Below are 15,365 nucleotides of genomic sequence, written 5' to 3'. Positions count from 1 at the left end.
AAGATTGCAAATCTGAGAAACCACCAAGGAGCCGACACTGATGCAAGTACATGAGGGTTTATTAGCAAGCTTAAGCTTGGGTCCAAGTATACCTGACACAGCGGAGCAGAGACTTGGACCCCGAGATGGGTTACAGCTGGGTTTTTATGGGTTGGTCTAGGGGTAAGGTGGGGTTTTTCAGTAAAGGTGGGGGTGTGAGAATCTCCAGTAAAGAGGTCTCATGAGCTCTTGCTTCTTTATTCCGATAAGGGCATACTTTGTGGTTTATTCTGTAGCCAGGGGTAAGGTAGAGTTCAGTACCTGGTCACAGTGGCCTGGCCACAGTGGCCTGCAGATGGCTACTGAAGCTACAATGGCTGTACTTGTGCCAATGTTAAACTTCAATGGCCCTAATTCTTTCAGCCTCCACAGCATCTGCATCCTCACTGCTTTGCAGTAAGCTTCAGATGGTTCCCTCTGCTCTTCCTGAGCTCACCCTAGGAGAAGGTGTCCGGGGAAAGGCACTTCTCCTGGAGTCTAATACCAGACCTTCCCCTCTGGTTGCTACTTCATCATGCATTTGGTCATGACGACCTGACTGTCATCCTTCCCACCCAAACGTAACCAGTGGGCAGCGGGCTTGCCCCCACCCAGCAGAGTTCCTGCTTGCCCCTGTCACTTCTTCCCATGGCCACATCCTGTACCACCTTCTGGCACCATATGACTCAGACTCGGGGATTCACACAGCAGCCAGGCCTCCCCCCGTCCCTGGTGCTAGGATCTGACTCCCCAGGACACAGCCTCCTTCTAGGAGATCCTCACAACCAGTGAGGAAACTTCATCTGAGCTTTGCTTCTTTAAAATACCTTTGGCTCTTTCCCTGAAAGCTGACAGCACAGGAAACAGAGTCTACTAACTCTTGTTTTTGTTCATTATCTTGGGTGGGAGGGGGTCCAGGAGGCTTTTCCTTCAGGACCACCTGTGTCCCAGGAAGAAGCGGGGAGCTGACTCCCTGAGGGAGCTGAGGCTCTGGGGCCAGTCCTGGTCCCCACAGGGTGGTCACACCCAGTCAGGCAGGTGGAAAAGCTGAGAAGGACTGGAACACACACAATACAGAGCTGACTTGACTCGTCCTCATACATAAGTCATTTTTCTGCCCAAATGTCTTCCATGGGATGGTCAGTGTTGGCTCCGTGAGGCCACTTGGCTTCCAGCCAAAGTCTCACAAGGATGCCGGGCAGCCTGTGGTGTCCTGTGGCCACCGGTACAGACTCTGTGCCTTGGGCCCATGGGCGCCTCGCAGAGGGTGCGGAACAGACACACTGGCACTGAGACGAGATGGGGACACAACATTCTGCTATATGCAAAACTCATCGAAAATGGAGAGTTTAATGCAGGTCCTGTGTCCAGAGGGTGGACACTGTATAAAGTCCTCGATTTTCACATTATCAGTTGCTTTCATACTTCTGATTTATGATACTGAGTCTGTTCACTTCTTGAGTGTCTGGCAAGTCTTGAGAGTCTTATTTTGAGATATTCATGGAATTTTACTCCCTAAAAATGTATTTTTTAACAAAAGTTCTATTCAAGTATGAAATTACAGTATTGTTTAAGATGTAAGTTAAACACATTTTCAGATGTGTTTCTCAACAATTTGTGTGAATTACAAAAAAAAAAAATCAAAGTTCTCATTATACCATTTGTTTCTGTTGCAGAAGCCTTGCTTTGTGGAAATATGAAGAGCTTCCCCAGTCCTGGGAAACGCAGTGCCTCAGGTCTCACTCCCAACTGTTTGTGCATCAAAGTCTCAAGCGCCACACGGCAAGCGTTTGACTTCTTAACTTGTGCTTTTACAGAAAACAAACAGAATGAATATATTAAATGCAGCCGTGATGTGTTATGATTATGTTTAAACAGATTACTTGTTTCTAGCCTGCTTCTAAGTACTTATAGTTCTCAGAGTCACCACAACTACGAAGCTTTTCTATTTGTAATTAATAAAAGTTGCTGTAGAGGGAAGCCCTGACTCTGCACCTTTTTCCTTTGATTTTTAACCAGACGCTGTTTCAGTGTTTACTAATAAATAAGGTGTAAGTTGATGAAAGAGTAGTGTTTTTATTTTCATTTCTTTACCTTGTTTGAGGATGTGTGTTTTTATAGGGGACAATCTATCTGGGGCAGTCCTCAGACCTGGAAGGATGAATTTGTGATGATGCTGTTCAGTCACAGCATGTGATGCAACCTTTCTGCCTGCTGCTGAGACATGTGTGCTGCTGGGATAGTAGATGGCAAGAAAGGGACAATTGTCCTGATCACTCAGTTGCTCACAGGGGTCAGGTTGCCTTCTTTCTGGGAGCCTTAAGCTCGAGATTATTCACCAAAATATACTTTCTCCTTTGCAATGGGATCTGAGGTCTTAGGAGGCTTCCTGGGGGCCATTGTCACTTAGCCAACCAAAGTCAATTGTATCTTCCTACTCCCAGATCCAGAGAAATTAAAATTTCTTGGGGCACCTGGGGGGCTCCATTGGTTAAGCATCCAACTCAGATGTTTAATTTCAGCTCAGATCATGATCTCAGGGTCGTGAGATCAACATCTGGCTCCCTGCTTCAGCAGGAGCTCAGATCCCTCTCACTCACTTACTTTCTCTCTCACTCTCAAATAAATAAAATCATTAAAAAAAAAAAATCCTTGGTGTTCTCTGAGTCTCTCCCTTACTGTCTCCACATTTATTTCCATTCTGCTTTTACTTGCAATGTTCCCACAATCTGCATGGCCTTTGCAGTGGGAAAGCATGTGAAACCCCTGGGCTTGGCCAGGTGGTACAGGACACTGCCCTGCAGAGCCTCCATGAGAATGTTAACGTCCAGAATCCACATGAAAGACACAGCTTGCTACAGAGCAAAATGATTCCCCGAATTTGTAGGTAAGTTGGTTTTCAATGCTCCCATCACTGCGGGAATAAAAGCCAGTAGGCCCCTGTTCTATGCTCCCTCAACATGGTAGAAGTCTTCCTCCAAGACACAGAACCTCAGTGGTGCCTCATGCAAGCATGGGAGGCCACAGGAACCATGCCCGCCTGCGACCTTACCCTGTGCAGACTCTACATGATTCATTCACAGCTTTGAGAGGCATCCACATGAAAGCAATCTTGTCTGGTGACCATGCCATTTTTGCCCATCCCTGAACTCAGATCAGATCCTCTGCTCTGCTCAAGCTCAGCCCCAGGCAGGTGCTTCCCCTTGAGATCCATGTCTGCAACTGTATTTTAAACTCAGCCTTCTTTCCACCTCAGCCTATCACCCTAACTCTGGACTAAGTACTTTCCTGTTCAATACTAATCCTTGTTCCCCTTGTCTCTTTTATCAATACCTGACCCTTGGCCAGGATGTTCCCTGCTGTGTTTTCCCATAGGACACTCACCACTCCAGCTCTTCCCAACTTCATGGAAATAGTGGAGGGGACATGCTTCTTCCGAGAGCTACATCTAGACCAGAGTCATGGCTCTTCCTCTGTTGTCCTTCACTTAGAGAAGACTCTACCATTCCCACTGGCTTAGCAAAGTTAAGAATGTGTTTTAGAATGCAAGTGATCAGGATAGGAAAGCACAGTCACTTCATTACAAACAAGAATTAAATTATTAACCACAACAAAATGTGATAAAAAAGGACTTCATTTGTGCAGCCAACTCTTATTACCTGTAAAATATTGTGGAATCACCTGGAGATAGTAAAGTATTTAAACCATGTGTATATTAATCTGTGCAGTTATTTCTTATCATGGTCTTCAATAGAAATTATCTGTGGATTATAGAGTTAACCATTTTGAATGAATATGGAAGTAAGCATAATGATCTCTTCAATTTTCCTAACAATCTACTATAGTACATGTGCTTTCCAGAGAAGGGACAATGCTTTCAAAGGACAACATACTCCAGGAAAACAAGGTACAATTCATTTAAAACAAATTTTATTACATATTGCTAATGTAGTTAGTAAAAAGCATACACTGAGCTATGTTTTAGAAAACTCTACAAAATTAAAGATCTCTGATTAAACCCTTAACATCTAGATGTCATCTATAGTTAGATTTTGGCTAATATGTTTGAAACCCAGTAAAAAGAGAAACTATGTAAAATATTTTCTATAGTATCAAAAATAACTGGAACACACACTAAAATTTTAAAAAAGATTACTTAAAATATGGGTTGTAGGTTCTTCTAATCTTCATGGAAACAGATTTAATCCTGACAGGTGCACTGTTTTTCGTCCATGTGCCCCATTGAACCCCAGTTGCGAGCAGTTTCCTGGGAAAGTGATGGACGCCGTTCAGATTCGCTAGACCACACTGGTTGAACCACCAGCCGGTGTTGTTATTCAGGCTACTGCAGCTCTTCACTGACTGACCCCCTACAAGACACGCTGGGCGACACCCATCATTGTCAACATCTGAGGTGCTGAAAGGCATTGCATTTTGGTTTTCTTCTTTTCCAGATCCCCGGAACGCATCACCTGGTGAAAATAGGGATTTTTAAAGACTAAATTTAAAGGCGCTTTTTGTCACCTTAATTGACCTTTCCGGACTGTTGTTACAAAGCTTCACATCTAGAGCTAAGGTTTAAATTATTTTCTACTAGATATCATATTAAAGTCTCTCCTCCAGGGCAGCCTGGGTGGCTCAGCGGTTTAGCACCGGCTTCAGCCCCGGGCCTGGTCCTGGAGACCCAGGAACGAGTCCCACGTTGGGCTCCCTGCATGGAGTCTGCTTCTCTCTCTGCCTATGTCTCTGCCTCTCTCTCTCTCTGCCTCTCTCTCTGTGTATGTGTGTCTCTCATGAATTTATGAACAAAATCTTTTTAAAAAATTAAAATAAAATAAAATCTCTCCTCCAGATTGCAATATGCCAAGATCTGGAAATGAAATCCTCAGCATGATGGGCATCTCTGAGTGGACATTTGATATAAAATCACAATCCAAACAGGCATTTGGCTCTTTATGCAGAATCAGATAATTTAAGCCAAATATGATGCTGTACAGATCTGTCATACTTTGGGGAAGGGTGTACAGTACTTGGTAATTAAGAGAAAAGAATGATTTCTACAAAATAATAATAAAGAGTACAGACTAAGTTTCCATGCCCCCACCATCCTCCATCACTCAAATACAGAGGCATGGGTAAAAAGGGAGCTGCCACCATGAGCTGCTTACATTTCTAGGTACACATGTAGGGGCCACCAAATTTATATAAATACCCAGTTGCCTCAAGCATGTAATCAGCTTCATTACTGAGATGTGGCTCTCCACCAGCACATGGAGAGTACTCACAGGAACACTGTGTTTACAAGGCCTACACAGGATAGCACGGGACGGCATCCCTGACAGTCACAAAAACCCGCAAGAGCAAATCCCAGCCAAGGCAGCCCATGTAAGTAAGTAGCTAGGCATGACTCTGGTTTTACTAAAACCATTTAAACAGAAGATTCTGATTAATGCCATTATACCTAGATCTCACTCATGAGTCAACTTTGCTAATTTGGGGGCGACTGAATGAGGTGGTTCTTTGAGCATCTGACCCTCAGTTTGGGCTCAGGTCATGATCTCAGGGTCATGGGATCGAGCCCGGCCTCGGCCTATGGGCTCCGGGCTCAGGGGGGCCGCTGCTGGAGATTCTCCCTGTGTCCCTCCCCACGGACTCTTGTGCATACACACACACTCTCTCTCAAAATAAAAACAAAAACAAAAACAAAAACACCTTTGCTAATCAGTTTGAAAGATTGACTTAAAGTGAAGCTATGTGAACTATCTGAAGAATCCAAAGCCCACATTTGTTTCATTGTGCTCTGAATGTTTGGCATCTCTTGAGACAGGTACTCGAGGAGCCTGGAGGACTTCATTAAGTGCCAGTGGCCCATGCTATGCTCAAGCTCTGCTGACTATTACAGCTTCTTACTCTGCACATCACAGAAAATGAAATGCCAACATTACAGGTGTTTGAGGGAGAATATAATTTTCAACACCCACATAGTGCTATACCTCTCAGAAGTTCAGACGAGAGACATGACACCTAAGGAGCATTGCCTAAATTATATGATCCCTCTACAGATACTTTCCCTGGATAAAGACCAACCATCAGAAGGATCATATGTTATATGTGCTTCTCACTGGGTTACATTTAATAAACGATTTTTAGAATATAATGCATACGAGATGTCTGGCTGGCTCAGTCGGTAGAGCATGTGACTACTGGTCTCAGGTTGTAGCTTCAAGTCCCAGATTGGGTGCAGAGATTACTTACAAATAAAATCCTTAAAAATAATAATATAACATAGTATAATATAATGCATAGGTTTTTAATAACTAGCCCATTAAAACTCACTGCCATGCTTCCTATGAGTGTACTTAGAGAACATGACACTTGGTTTTCTCTGAGAAACCAAACAAAGATTTCTCAAGTTTTAGAATCAGGAGTATTTGTCCCCCTGGAACAACTGTGTTGCTCAAATGTTTGAATTTCATATTTCTATTTTGCTCTGAGGTCAAAATCAGATTTGCAGCTCACCTCTACCATGTACCTGATCATTCTTAACCTCCTAGTTTTATCAAGTTCTATCTCTATGTTCTATTGACACTTTTCTTTATATTGATTGTGTTATGTGGCCATCTGTTGAAAATTACTTAACCTTATTGGGAAAATGCAGAATATTTTCTGAGGGCAAAGTCTGAGGGCTCCGTGATGAAAACATTTGTGCCATTGTAAATCCTATCCTCTAACTAGATCTTAGTCTAATAGAGAAACTCACACAAACTTTCCATATTTAGGTAGTTCTTTACACTTTACAGATGCAGCATTAAAAATTTCATCATGATTTGAATTTCAGACTTTCCCCTAAAATCCCAAGGCTAACCCCCTCAGATGTCAGGGACTCCACCCAAACTGGGCAACATTTGTGCTCATTTTCCTCCCGCTGTGCCGGGACTCAAGCCGCTGTCTTTGCCAACATTAATCTGCCAAAAGCCTATCCCTTCCTCCAAGTACAGATGAGTGGTTCTCAACTATAAGGATGCCAACATATCCATCTTTGAATACAAATACCTGGGCCCAGACGTACTAAATCGGGTTCTGCAGGAGCATATACTTTCAAAAAACTTTCCCACGTTGAATCTAACATTAACTCCTTGTTAGAAACTACCCTTCCAGGAAGATTTCCTGGATGCAATCAACTGGGATCATTCTCCCCCTCTCAAACCCCCAAAGCTCTATCAGTATTCAGTATTCCACATTTTCGGTTTTCTTTATCCCCCTCTATATTATAATTAGTTAAAGAACTGGGAACACATCTCCCTCATTTTTTGATTTCTAACACTAAATATACACAATAAAGCACCAAGATGAGCAACAGTAGGAGAGCTGAATTTGGTATCATCTCAAACTTAAAATTTCAGCATCAAATTATAAAGTTAACATGAAGTGTTCTGAAGTTCTTTTTTTTTTTTTGTTTGTTTTTTTTTTTGTTTTTTTTTTTTATTGGTGTTCAATTTACTAACATACAGAATAACACCCAGTGCCCGTCACCCATTCACTCCCACCCCCCGCCCTCCTCCCCTTCTACCACCCCTAGTTCGTTTCCCAGAGTTAGCAGTCTTTACGTTCTGTCTCCCAAAAATTAAATTTATTTGGAAATGAGTGCACTAAGTAAGGCATAGTGGGAAAAAACAACCCCAAACTAGTTGTTCTATCAACCTGGCTTCTTGCCCTGGGTCAAGTGTGATGACCTGGGACTCACGGGCAAGTCACTTAATTTTTTAGGCTCCTTTACCTGGAAAGTGAGAAGAGTGGAGATCAGCTCAAAAAACTCTGATTTCTAAATGCAACCTCTCAGAACATGAAAATGTCAGCAATTCCTTCCCAGCCTTCTCCACAGACTCTACTCTGAAGAGTTAATTGTAATTAACCCATAACATAGTTTTAAAGAATATAAGCTCTTCAAAATCATAAAGTGGTTCAATGATCATAGCAGCTTCAAAGCTCAGTTTTCTCTCTTCTAATCTATTTGTTATCAGTTATGTATCCTAGACCAAGAGAAATGCATTACTTTATCTTCTCCTAATACTGAGTCAGCTATATTTAAATATCCTGAATAATTTGAGGAATAAAAAACTTACCAGCATTTCCTGAATACCGTCCTAAGTGTATCTTAAAAAATCTTGTTTCATCTTCTAGCCAAAAGTTATCATATGATGCATAAGCAAATGTGTCATCTTCAGATTCCAATGCAATATACAGCATAAAACTGGTATTTTTCTGATTTACTATGTAAAAAATCTTTTTTAGTCCTAGCCAAAATTCGCCTGTTAAAAAAAAAGTTTTTTAATATATTTTAATACAACTAATATATATATTTTAATACAACCCTTTATTATTGAATGTTTGGAGTTGTTTAGTTTTTAACATTGAAATGTCCCACATAAATTATTTGAGAGACTATATAGCCCTAGCTTGAATTATCAGTGTTTGCCTAATTTACAAAAATTACATATATATGATATATGTAATTACATATCATATATATGATTACATATCATATATATGTAATCTTCCCACTTCTACTTCTCTAGACTGGGGATAACTAGACTGTGAGATATTTTTATCTCACCAAAATAAATTCAAAAATTCATTTAATGACTAAGTAAAATTTCAAGATTTACCTTAAGATATGTCAACAAAAAAGCTGTTGAAATATTATGGCAGGTAACAAAATGATGTGTACTTATAAATGTTAAGAATTTTAACCTCCAGATCACCAGCTCCTAAAAAAAGATTTTTCTGAAAAGGCTCAGCTGAAATTACTTTTTCTTTCAGAATGATGCTCTGTGAATAAACATTTCTTCATTATAATGCAGTGTGTCAGTTACCTATGAATGGAAGTGTGATGGAATGAAACGGATGAAAATGAATTCCAGGATGAATTGGGGAACTCAGTGTTCTGGCTGCTGACCCTTTGCATGTTCCAGCTGATGGCTTTGTACCTTCCCCTGCCCACCCTGGCACAGCCTCTGCCCTAAAACACATTCCTCCAGCTGTATCATAAGATTACAGAAGGAAGTACAGGGTATTGTGGAAACAAACCTCAAAGAGTTTGGGGGACAGTGTGCCAACACTCACATCGGTCAACCTCTAGCTAAGATCCCATGTCCCCCCCAGGGATGAATGGTCACCCCAACTGCACACCCCCTTAGAAGTGAAAAGAACGGGGTACAAGAGCTAAGGTGGGTCCAGCCCACGACCCTCCATTTTAAGTATCTTTGCCATCTTGCCCCTCTACCCAAGCCCTAATAAAGTAACAATATATTTTCCTTAATTCCAAGTTTATTTTAAAAAATATATCAAGTACAGTCTGTACTTGAACATGAAGTATGCCTGCCTGAGGACCTTTGTCTCAAAACTCAGATAATTAAAAAAAAAAAAAAGAAAAACTCAGATAATTTCCCCATTGAAAAAAGCATAAAGTAAGGAAGATGGCAATTCAGTCTGTAGATCTGTGACCACCAAAATCAGGAGGTAGCACATGGCAGAAAATTAGAGATAATGCTGAGAACACACAATACATGAGTTCATGCACTCCATGACCCGGTAGTAATCTAGCCGTGTTCATCAGACCTCATTACATTTCACATCCTTTCTAAATTCATTAGCATGCAGCAGGGATTATAGCAACAGAACTAACACCACCATTTACTAAATCCTGAGATGATGTTATTATGGGATGTTAAGGCTTTTGAATTAAAACAACAGTAACCTAAAATAACAGCACAAAAATGATGAAAATGTAAAACTTCCAACAAAGTTACAATTCTGCAGTGTTCAGAAATACCAGCATTTCTATTTGCCAGCAAAAGTAATACTGTCATAGATTTTAGAATTCTTTTGGGGTTTACAGTTTTCAAATTTTGAGCATAGTGATTTTTATTGATATTTTAATAAAATACTACTCCCAGGTCATGTAACTTGAGTTTGTCCTGCCACACACCTCAGTTCTGCATGCTCGTAGACACAGCGCACACGCCAAGTATTTCAAGGTTTGTGACAACCCTGCCCCCCACACAACGTTTCATTCCACAAATAGTTCTAGAGCATCTTCCAGAATTCTGCTGGGTACACAGTAAATACTTAATAAAGACCCTCAGAACTTTCACTCAACCCCATTTCAACAGGTATCTGGGTTTCCAGATCCCAACGAAAGACCCATTCATTCTAAAGTAATATGACGTGAAGAGAGAGTAATTTGAGAGAGGAAGGATTGCTGTTTTTGCTAATGATGTGACTAACAGAGAAACGGTCTATAGGGGTCATCCCAAAAAGAAGAAAAAGAGGAGAAATAAGATTTGACCTAAAAGGTCGCCAAATCCGTCCAGATAATCACACCACGGCCTTTGGAAATCAATGATCCCGTCAACTCTTTTCTGTATCATGGTCCATCCACCTCCTCGGTAATCCATGTCACACATTACCTAAAACAGATCCAGAAAACACAAAAATTATATACTATCATTTTTATTCATTGACATAAAGCTCATGCTTCACCCTTAAGCCTAAAGAAAGAGAAAACCATTCCACCAAAAGTTTCAATGCAATTGTATGCTATTAATATATTCAAATGTAAATCCCTAGACATAGTGCTGTTTGTTATAAGACAAACTTGTCATTAACCTAATTACTGTCCCTGGTGTCAGCCATGTGTTTGCATATGTAAGTTGGTTGCATTTCAAGCATCGTGAGGTCATCCCCTTATTCCTCAACTCAACTGATATTTTTCAGTTGAGTGGTAATGCTACCAATGTGATGTAGCAAAATGAGGTATTCGCAAATTAACTTTTCCTTTGAATTAAAACACTGATTTTTAAGTGTTAATTAAATATGCCCGTGTGCCTGCCTTTGATTACTTTCCTCCAGACACCTGAAAGGCCTGTGTTCAGACTGGGGTCAGCAGACAGAAAGGTCTGCTCTATGCCCACCTCAGCAGGTATTCCTGGAAGCCCCTGTTGGCACTTGCTCAATACCCCTGCGAGGACTACTGAGGGACCCAACCCAGAGGACAAAATGCAAGCAATCATCCCCATCAGAAACTGCCTGCCCACAGAGAATGGCAGTGTGGAGGAAGGTAGGGAATCAACACCTTCCCACGACCTCAAAAGGTAATTTCACAACACATTCTTGAAAAATTAGAAGACTTCCCTCTCCACATATGTTCAGGGTTTTTTTTGAATCTGTAAGTGAAGCAAGTTAGGTAATTTTAAAATTATTTCCCACCTAAATCCCAATTTTTTGACACCTTGTTAATAGATGTCAAAAATAATGTTAGTAAAAAAGCCATATAATTTAGTGATTTCAAGATGAGAAACTGGCATATCTACTCAGTAGAAAAATTATTTTATTGTGTAATGAAGATTACCAATAAGGTGTGATAGTGACATCATGAACTTTCTTATACACAAAGAGTAAACAAACAATATTATATATAAGTAATGTATATGTTATTGTATATGTAATATTACTAGGCTAAATAATCTTGTCAATAACAGAGAATTTCTGATAGAAATTTCTTCCAGAAATCATAGATAGACATGAGGATAGTTTATTTTATTCAATTTAAAAATTATTTTAATTTAAAAAAGATTTTCTCAATCTGCCTCATACTTTAGTGAAAGGTTTTTATTATTAATTTATTATATAATCACATAAAATCATTTGTCACCTTCAGAGGAAGAGAAATTGGAGACTTTTTAGCAAGCACCAAGGCAGAGCACCCTACTACTTTCTAATATCCACATGCTAATGAAAGCAGGCATTTGTATGCATATTTCTGCTTACTGTAAAGATAATATAAGATCTTACACCATATGGATTTACTTCAGAATTTAAACATGAAATCTCAAATGGAAAAGTGAAAGAGTCTCAAGTTCTTACAGGTTTGTGGTTTGGGCAGAGAATTTCAGAAAACCAAAATTTTGAAACTGGAACTTCTACCAGTTTATCTTAAAATTTTCAAAAAAAATTAAAACAATTAAAATTTAATATTAATTAAATAGACTGCTTATCCTGTTTCATATAATAAGGAAAAACTTTACCTCAAATGGGTAACTGGATCCTTCCGGGTAGATTATATATAAGCCACTTGGTGTTTTGGTGACAGAGCCAAGGGAATCTTTAATATCAGTGCAATCTAAACCTAGAAAAGTAAAATTTGTTATTTAGGATATTTTCAAGTGTACGTTAAGGCTTAATCATTTTACTGTAGAGATCTGATAGCACTATTTGAAATTATGAGCATAATTTCCATTAACAATATGATAACTTTAACTTCTTAGAAATGAAGAATGATTTCAATTTTAGAAAACAGAGAAAATACACAAAAGAAATGGGATTAAGGAATTCATGTTGCAATCAACCTTCATCAATAATAACACTGTTCTAACAGTGAGAGAGAGATTAGTACTCCATACTGCTTAAATGTTCCATTTGGATTCATTTATTTAATTTATTTCATAGTGATGCATTCTCTAGTCCAATAAATAATGCTCTTTCAGGAATCTAGGCTTGCTTGGGGGTGCATAATGTGTAAAGTAAATATGTATGAATGGGAAGGATAAACCAGATGAATAAGTAGATTAGCTGTAAGTGACACATCCTTGACTATTGGAAACTTCAGAGACTCTAGTTGGGAACCACTATGACAAGAGCCAAAGGGAGAGTACGGGAAATCCCTTTCTTCAGCATGAAGAAATTATGCTTGAGGCCAGAGTCTGCTCTGAGCCAATAGTTAGAACTGTAGCGCCTGCAATCACCCTCTCCAAAGCATCCCACTTCCCAGGGGATTATAAACATGGTGTGGATATGGATATTACATTGGATTCTAAGATACTTTACCTTGTATTATCTTTATAAATGTAATAGAATGCAACCTTTACGTGGTTTATTACCCAATTTTAGTATATGTGCTGCCGAAGCGAGCACACGTGATTTATTACCCAGAGAAACAAACACATGAAAGCCTGAGACTCCAGAGCCAGAAGCCTGGGTTAGAGTCCCAGCCCTCTAAGGAGCAGCTGAGAATCCTTGGCTAGGTTTTCCGCTTCTATCCTTATAGTAATACTGCCTAATTTGTAGTGTCATTGTGGCAACTTTACATGGTAAGACATTTTGTAAAGCACTTAGCACAGTGCCTGGCACACAGTACGTATCTAGAAAATGTTGTCTACAAAAAATTAGCTGTAAAAGATTGTTTGCTTTCCCCTTTATTTCCAGAAGATATAGATTTATTGCCTTTGTTCTGAAAGGCTAAGAGACATTCTTTTATAACTTTATGCTCAGAGATATGATAGAAGTCCACAAGAGAGGACTGATCTGGGTTAGAATACACTCTCCGCCATCACCATCCAAATAAATGTGAACACATTATTTAACTTTTCCTGGGCTGCCTATTCCTCCTCTGATGATGATCATTTTCACAGCAAACCCTCCTATCATCTGTGCATCAGGCAATATTTGAGGAGATTTTCACGTGCTTAGTCATGTAATCCTTGCAACAACTGCATCAGGTAAGTACTACCAGTTTTCAATGAGGAAACTGCATGAGTTATGGGGAGGCAAGTGGTCTGGCCTTAGAGATACATGAGGTACAATAAAATAATTCAAAATAAAATAACATATGGAAGTGCCCATCTTACACCTGACACTTAGGAGATTCTCAGTAATTGTTTCTTTCCTTCCCTTTGTAAGGAAGAAAGATCACACCCTAGGCTCTCAATAATATTTTTTTACTTGGAACTCTGGCATTAATTCATATTTGAAAGATCAATACAATATTTTTCTTAGAAATGTAGGCCTCTTGGAATTACTACACTGTATATTATTACAAAAAGCTCTAGATTCCACTTTATTTCTGTCTTAAGTTTCTTTTTCTTTTCAAATTTTATGTCCCAATTTGAAATATTTGGAACATATCAAAAATACTTTTTACAGGTGAAAAGAACTCTGAAATTTTCTTTTCTTCTAACTGAAGATTAATTGTGAATAAAATGTAAAGGACAGTCCAGAAACAACTTCCATAAAACTGCCATTTACAACAGATTCAGGATGTGTGTGCAGCTGTGGCTTTTAGACACTGGAAAACTTTCCTAGCTTTGGAAAGAACATCTGTCTGGGTTGAAGTCTGCCTACCAGCAAGTTGTGCCCCTCTAGGCTGTTAGATAATAGCGAGCTGTATTTTATAAACAAAACCTCTAAATGCACCAACCCATCCAGGAAAATTTGTTTGTTTGTTTGTTTGTTTGTTTGTTTGTTTTTCCATCCAGGAAAATTTGAAGACAAGTATGAAAAGTCTGAAATAGCAAATTTCTCACCATGAGACTGAACTGGCCTGTGAGGCAAAGGCTCCAGCTGCTTTCTGAAAACTTCTGTGGTCAGAAGGAGGACCCGGTTCATGAGCTCATTAACCTGAACACACAGACACCACCTTTAAAGCATTTCATATCTGAACAAAACTCCCTCCACTGAATTCTACAGCTGGCATCCACAAGCCTCCTACAAACTCCGCTCTGCAATATATGGCAATACCTACTGCCCCACACTACATCCTGGGCCCCTGCTGCAAGGCCACCCAGGCACTGCCACAGGTAGGGTCGCTGCAGGTGGCTCACACCTGCCAACCTGGTCCAGCTCTCACGCTGCAGGGCTCCAGGGTGGGGCGCCACTGAGGGCCTACTTCTTTAAGTCAGCTGTCCCTGTAGGGGCACCTGAGTGGCTCAGTGGTTGAGCATGTACCTTCGACTCAGGGTGTCATCTCAGGATCCTGGAATCAAGTCCCTGCGGGGAGCCTGCTTCTCCCTCTGCCTGTGTCTCTGCCTCTCTCTGTGTGTCTTTCATGAATAAATAAATAAAATCTTTAAAATGAAGAGTCACTTGTCCCTGTAAATCTGCCACCACACTGCACCCTCTCCAAGTGACTTTGTATTTGCCTAAGGATTGCTATGATGCCTCTAATAGAGTAAGCAACACATGTCTGGATGTGAACCCATTAAAAAATCATATAGTTGTGCCTCTAATACTATCGATATATATGTACAAAACAACGCAATAGAAAAGATCCGTACCTGATTGGATAAATAATCCAAGGAAGTTTGTTGCTCATCCATCATATTTCTTAGCAGCTTTTTGGTATTTCGTGTGTAGGAAACAATAGAACTTTGCAAATTTCCTTAAATTATAATAAAAAAGTGTTTGCTAAATATTACATTGTTAGAGAAAATAATTAGAGTGAAAAATAATTGTACATGATTTTGGATTAATATGTAGACACAATAATATCTCAATCTATCTAAATATTCCAG

The 15,365-nt window shown here is 39.8% G+C and overlaps 1 protein-coding gene across 2 annotated transcripts in view; it reads right to left on the bottom strand.

The window, feature by feature from the left end:
- Positions 1–3,926: 3,926 nt before the first annotated feature.
- ANGPTL5 (angiopoietin like 5) overlaps positions 3,927–15,365 on the bottom strand; it is a 135,857-nt gene continuing 124,418 nt past the window's right edge. For both annotated transcript variants that reach the window (XM_049110056.1, XM_025465753.3), the window contains 6 exons: positions 15,129–15,232; positions 14,379–14,472; positions 12,105–12,205; positions 10,367–10,487; positions 8,142–8,327; positions 3,927–4,490 (listed from right to left, as the gene is read on the bottom strand). In XM_049110056.1, coding sequence (XP_048966013.1) covers positions 4,171–4,490; positions 8,142–8,327; positions 10,367–10,487; positions 12,105–12,205; positions 14,379–14,472; positions 15,129–15,232 — 926 coding nt within the window. In that variant the 3' untranslated portion in view covers positions 3,927–4,170. The remainder of the gene's footprint in view (positions 4,491–8,141; positions 8,328–10,366; positions 10,488–12,104; positions 12,206–14,378; positions 14,473–15,128; positions 15,233–15,365) is intronic.

This window comes from Canis lupus, chromosome 5 (assembly GCF_003254725.2).
Source record: "Canis lupus dingo isolate Sandy chromosome 5, ASM325472v2, whole genome shotgun sequence".
NCBI lineage: Eukaryota > Metazoa > Chordata > Mammalia > Carnivora > Canidae > Canis > Canis lupus.
Note: the sequence above shows the minus strand (reverse complement) of the source record. Positions and strands in the feature narration are given on the sequence as shown.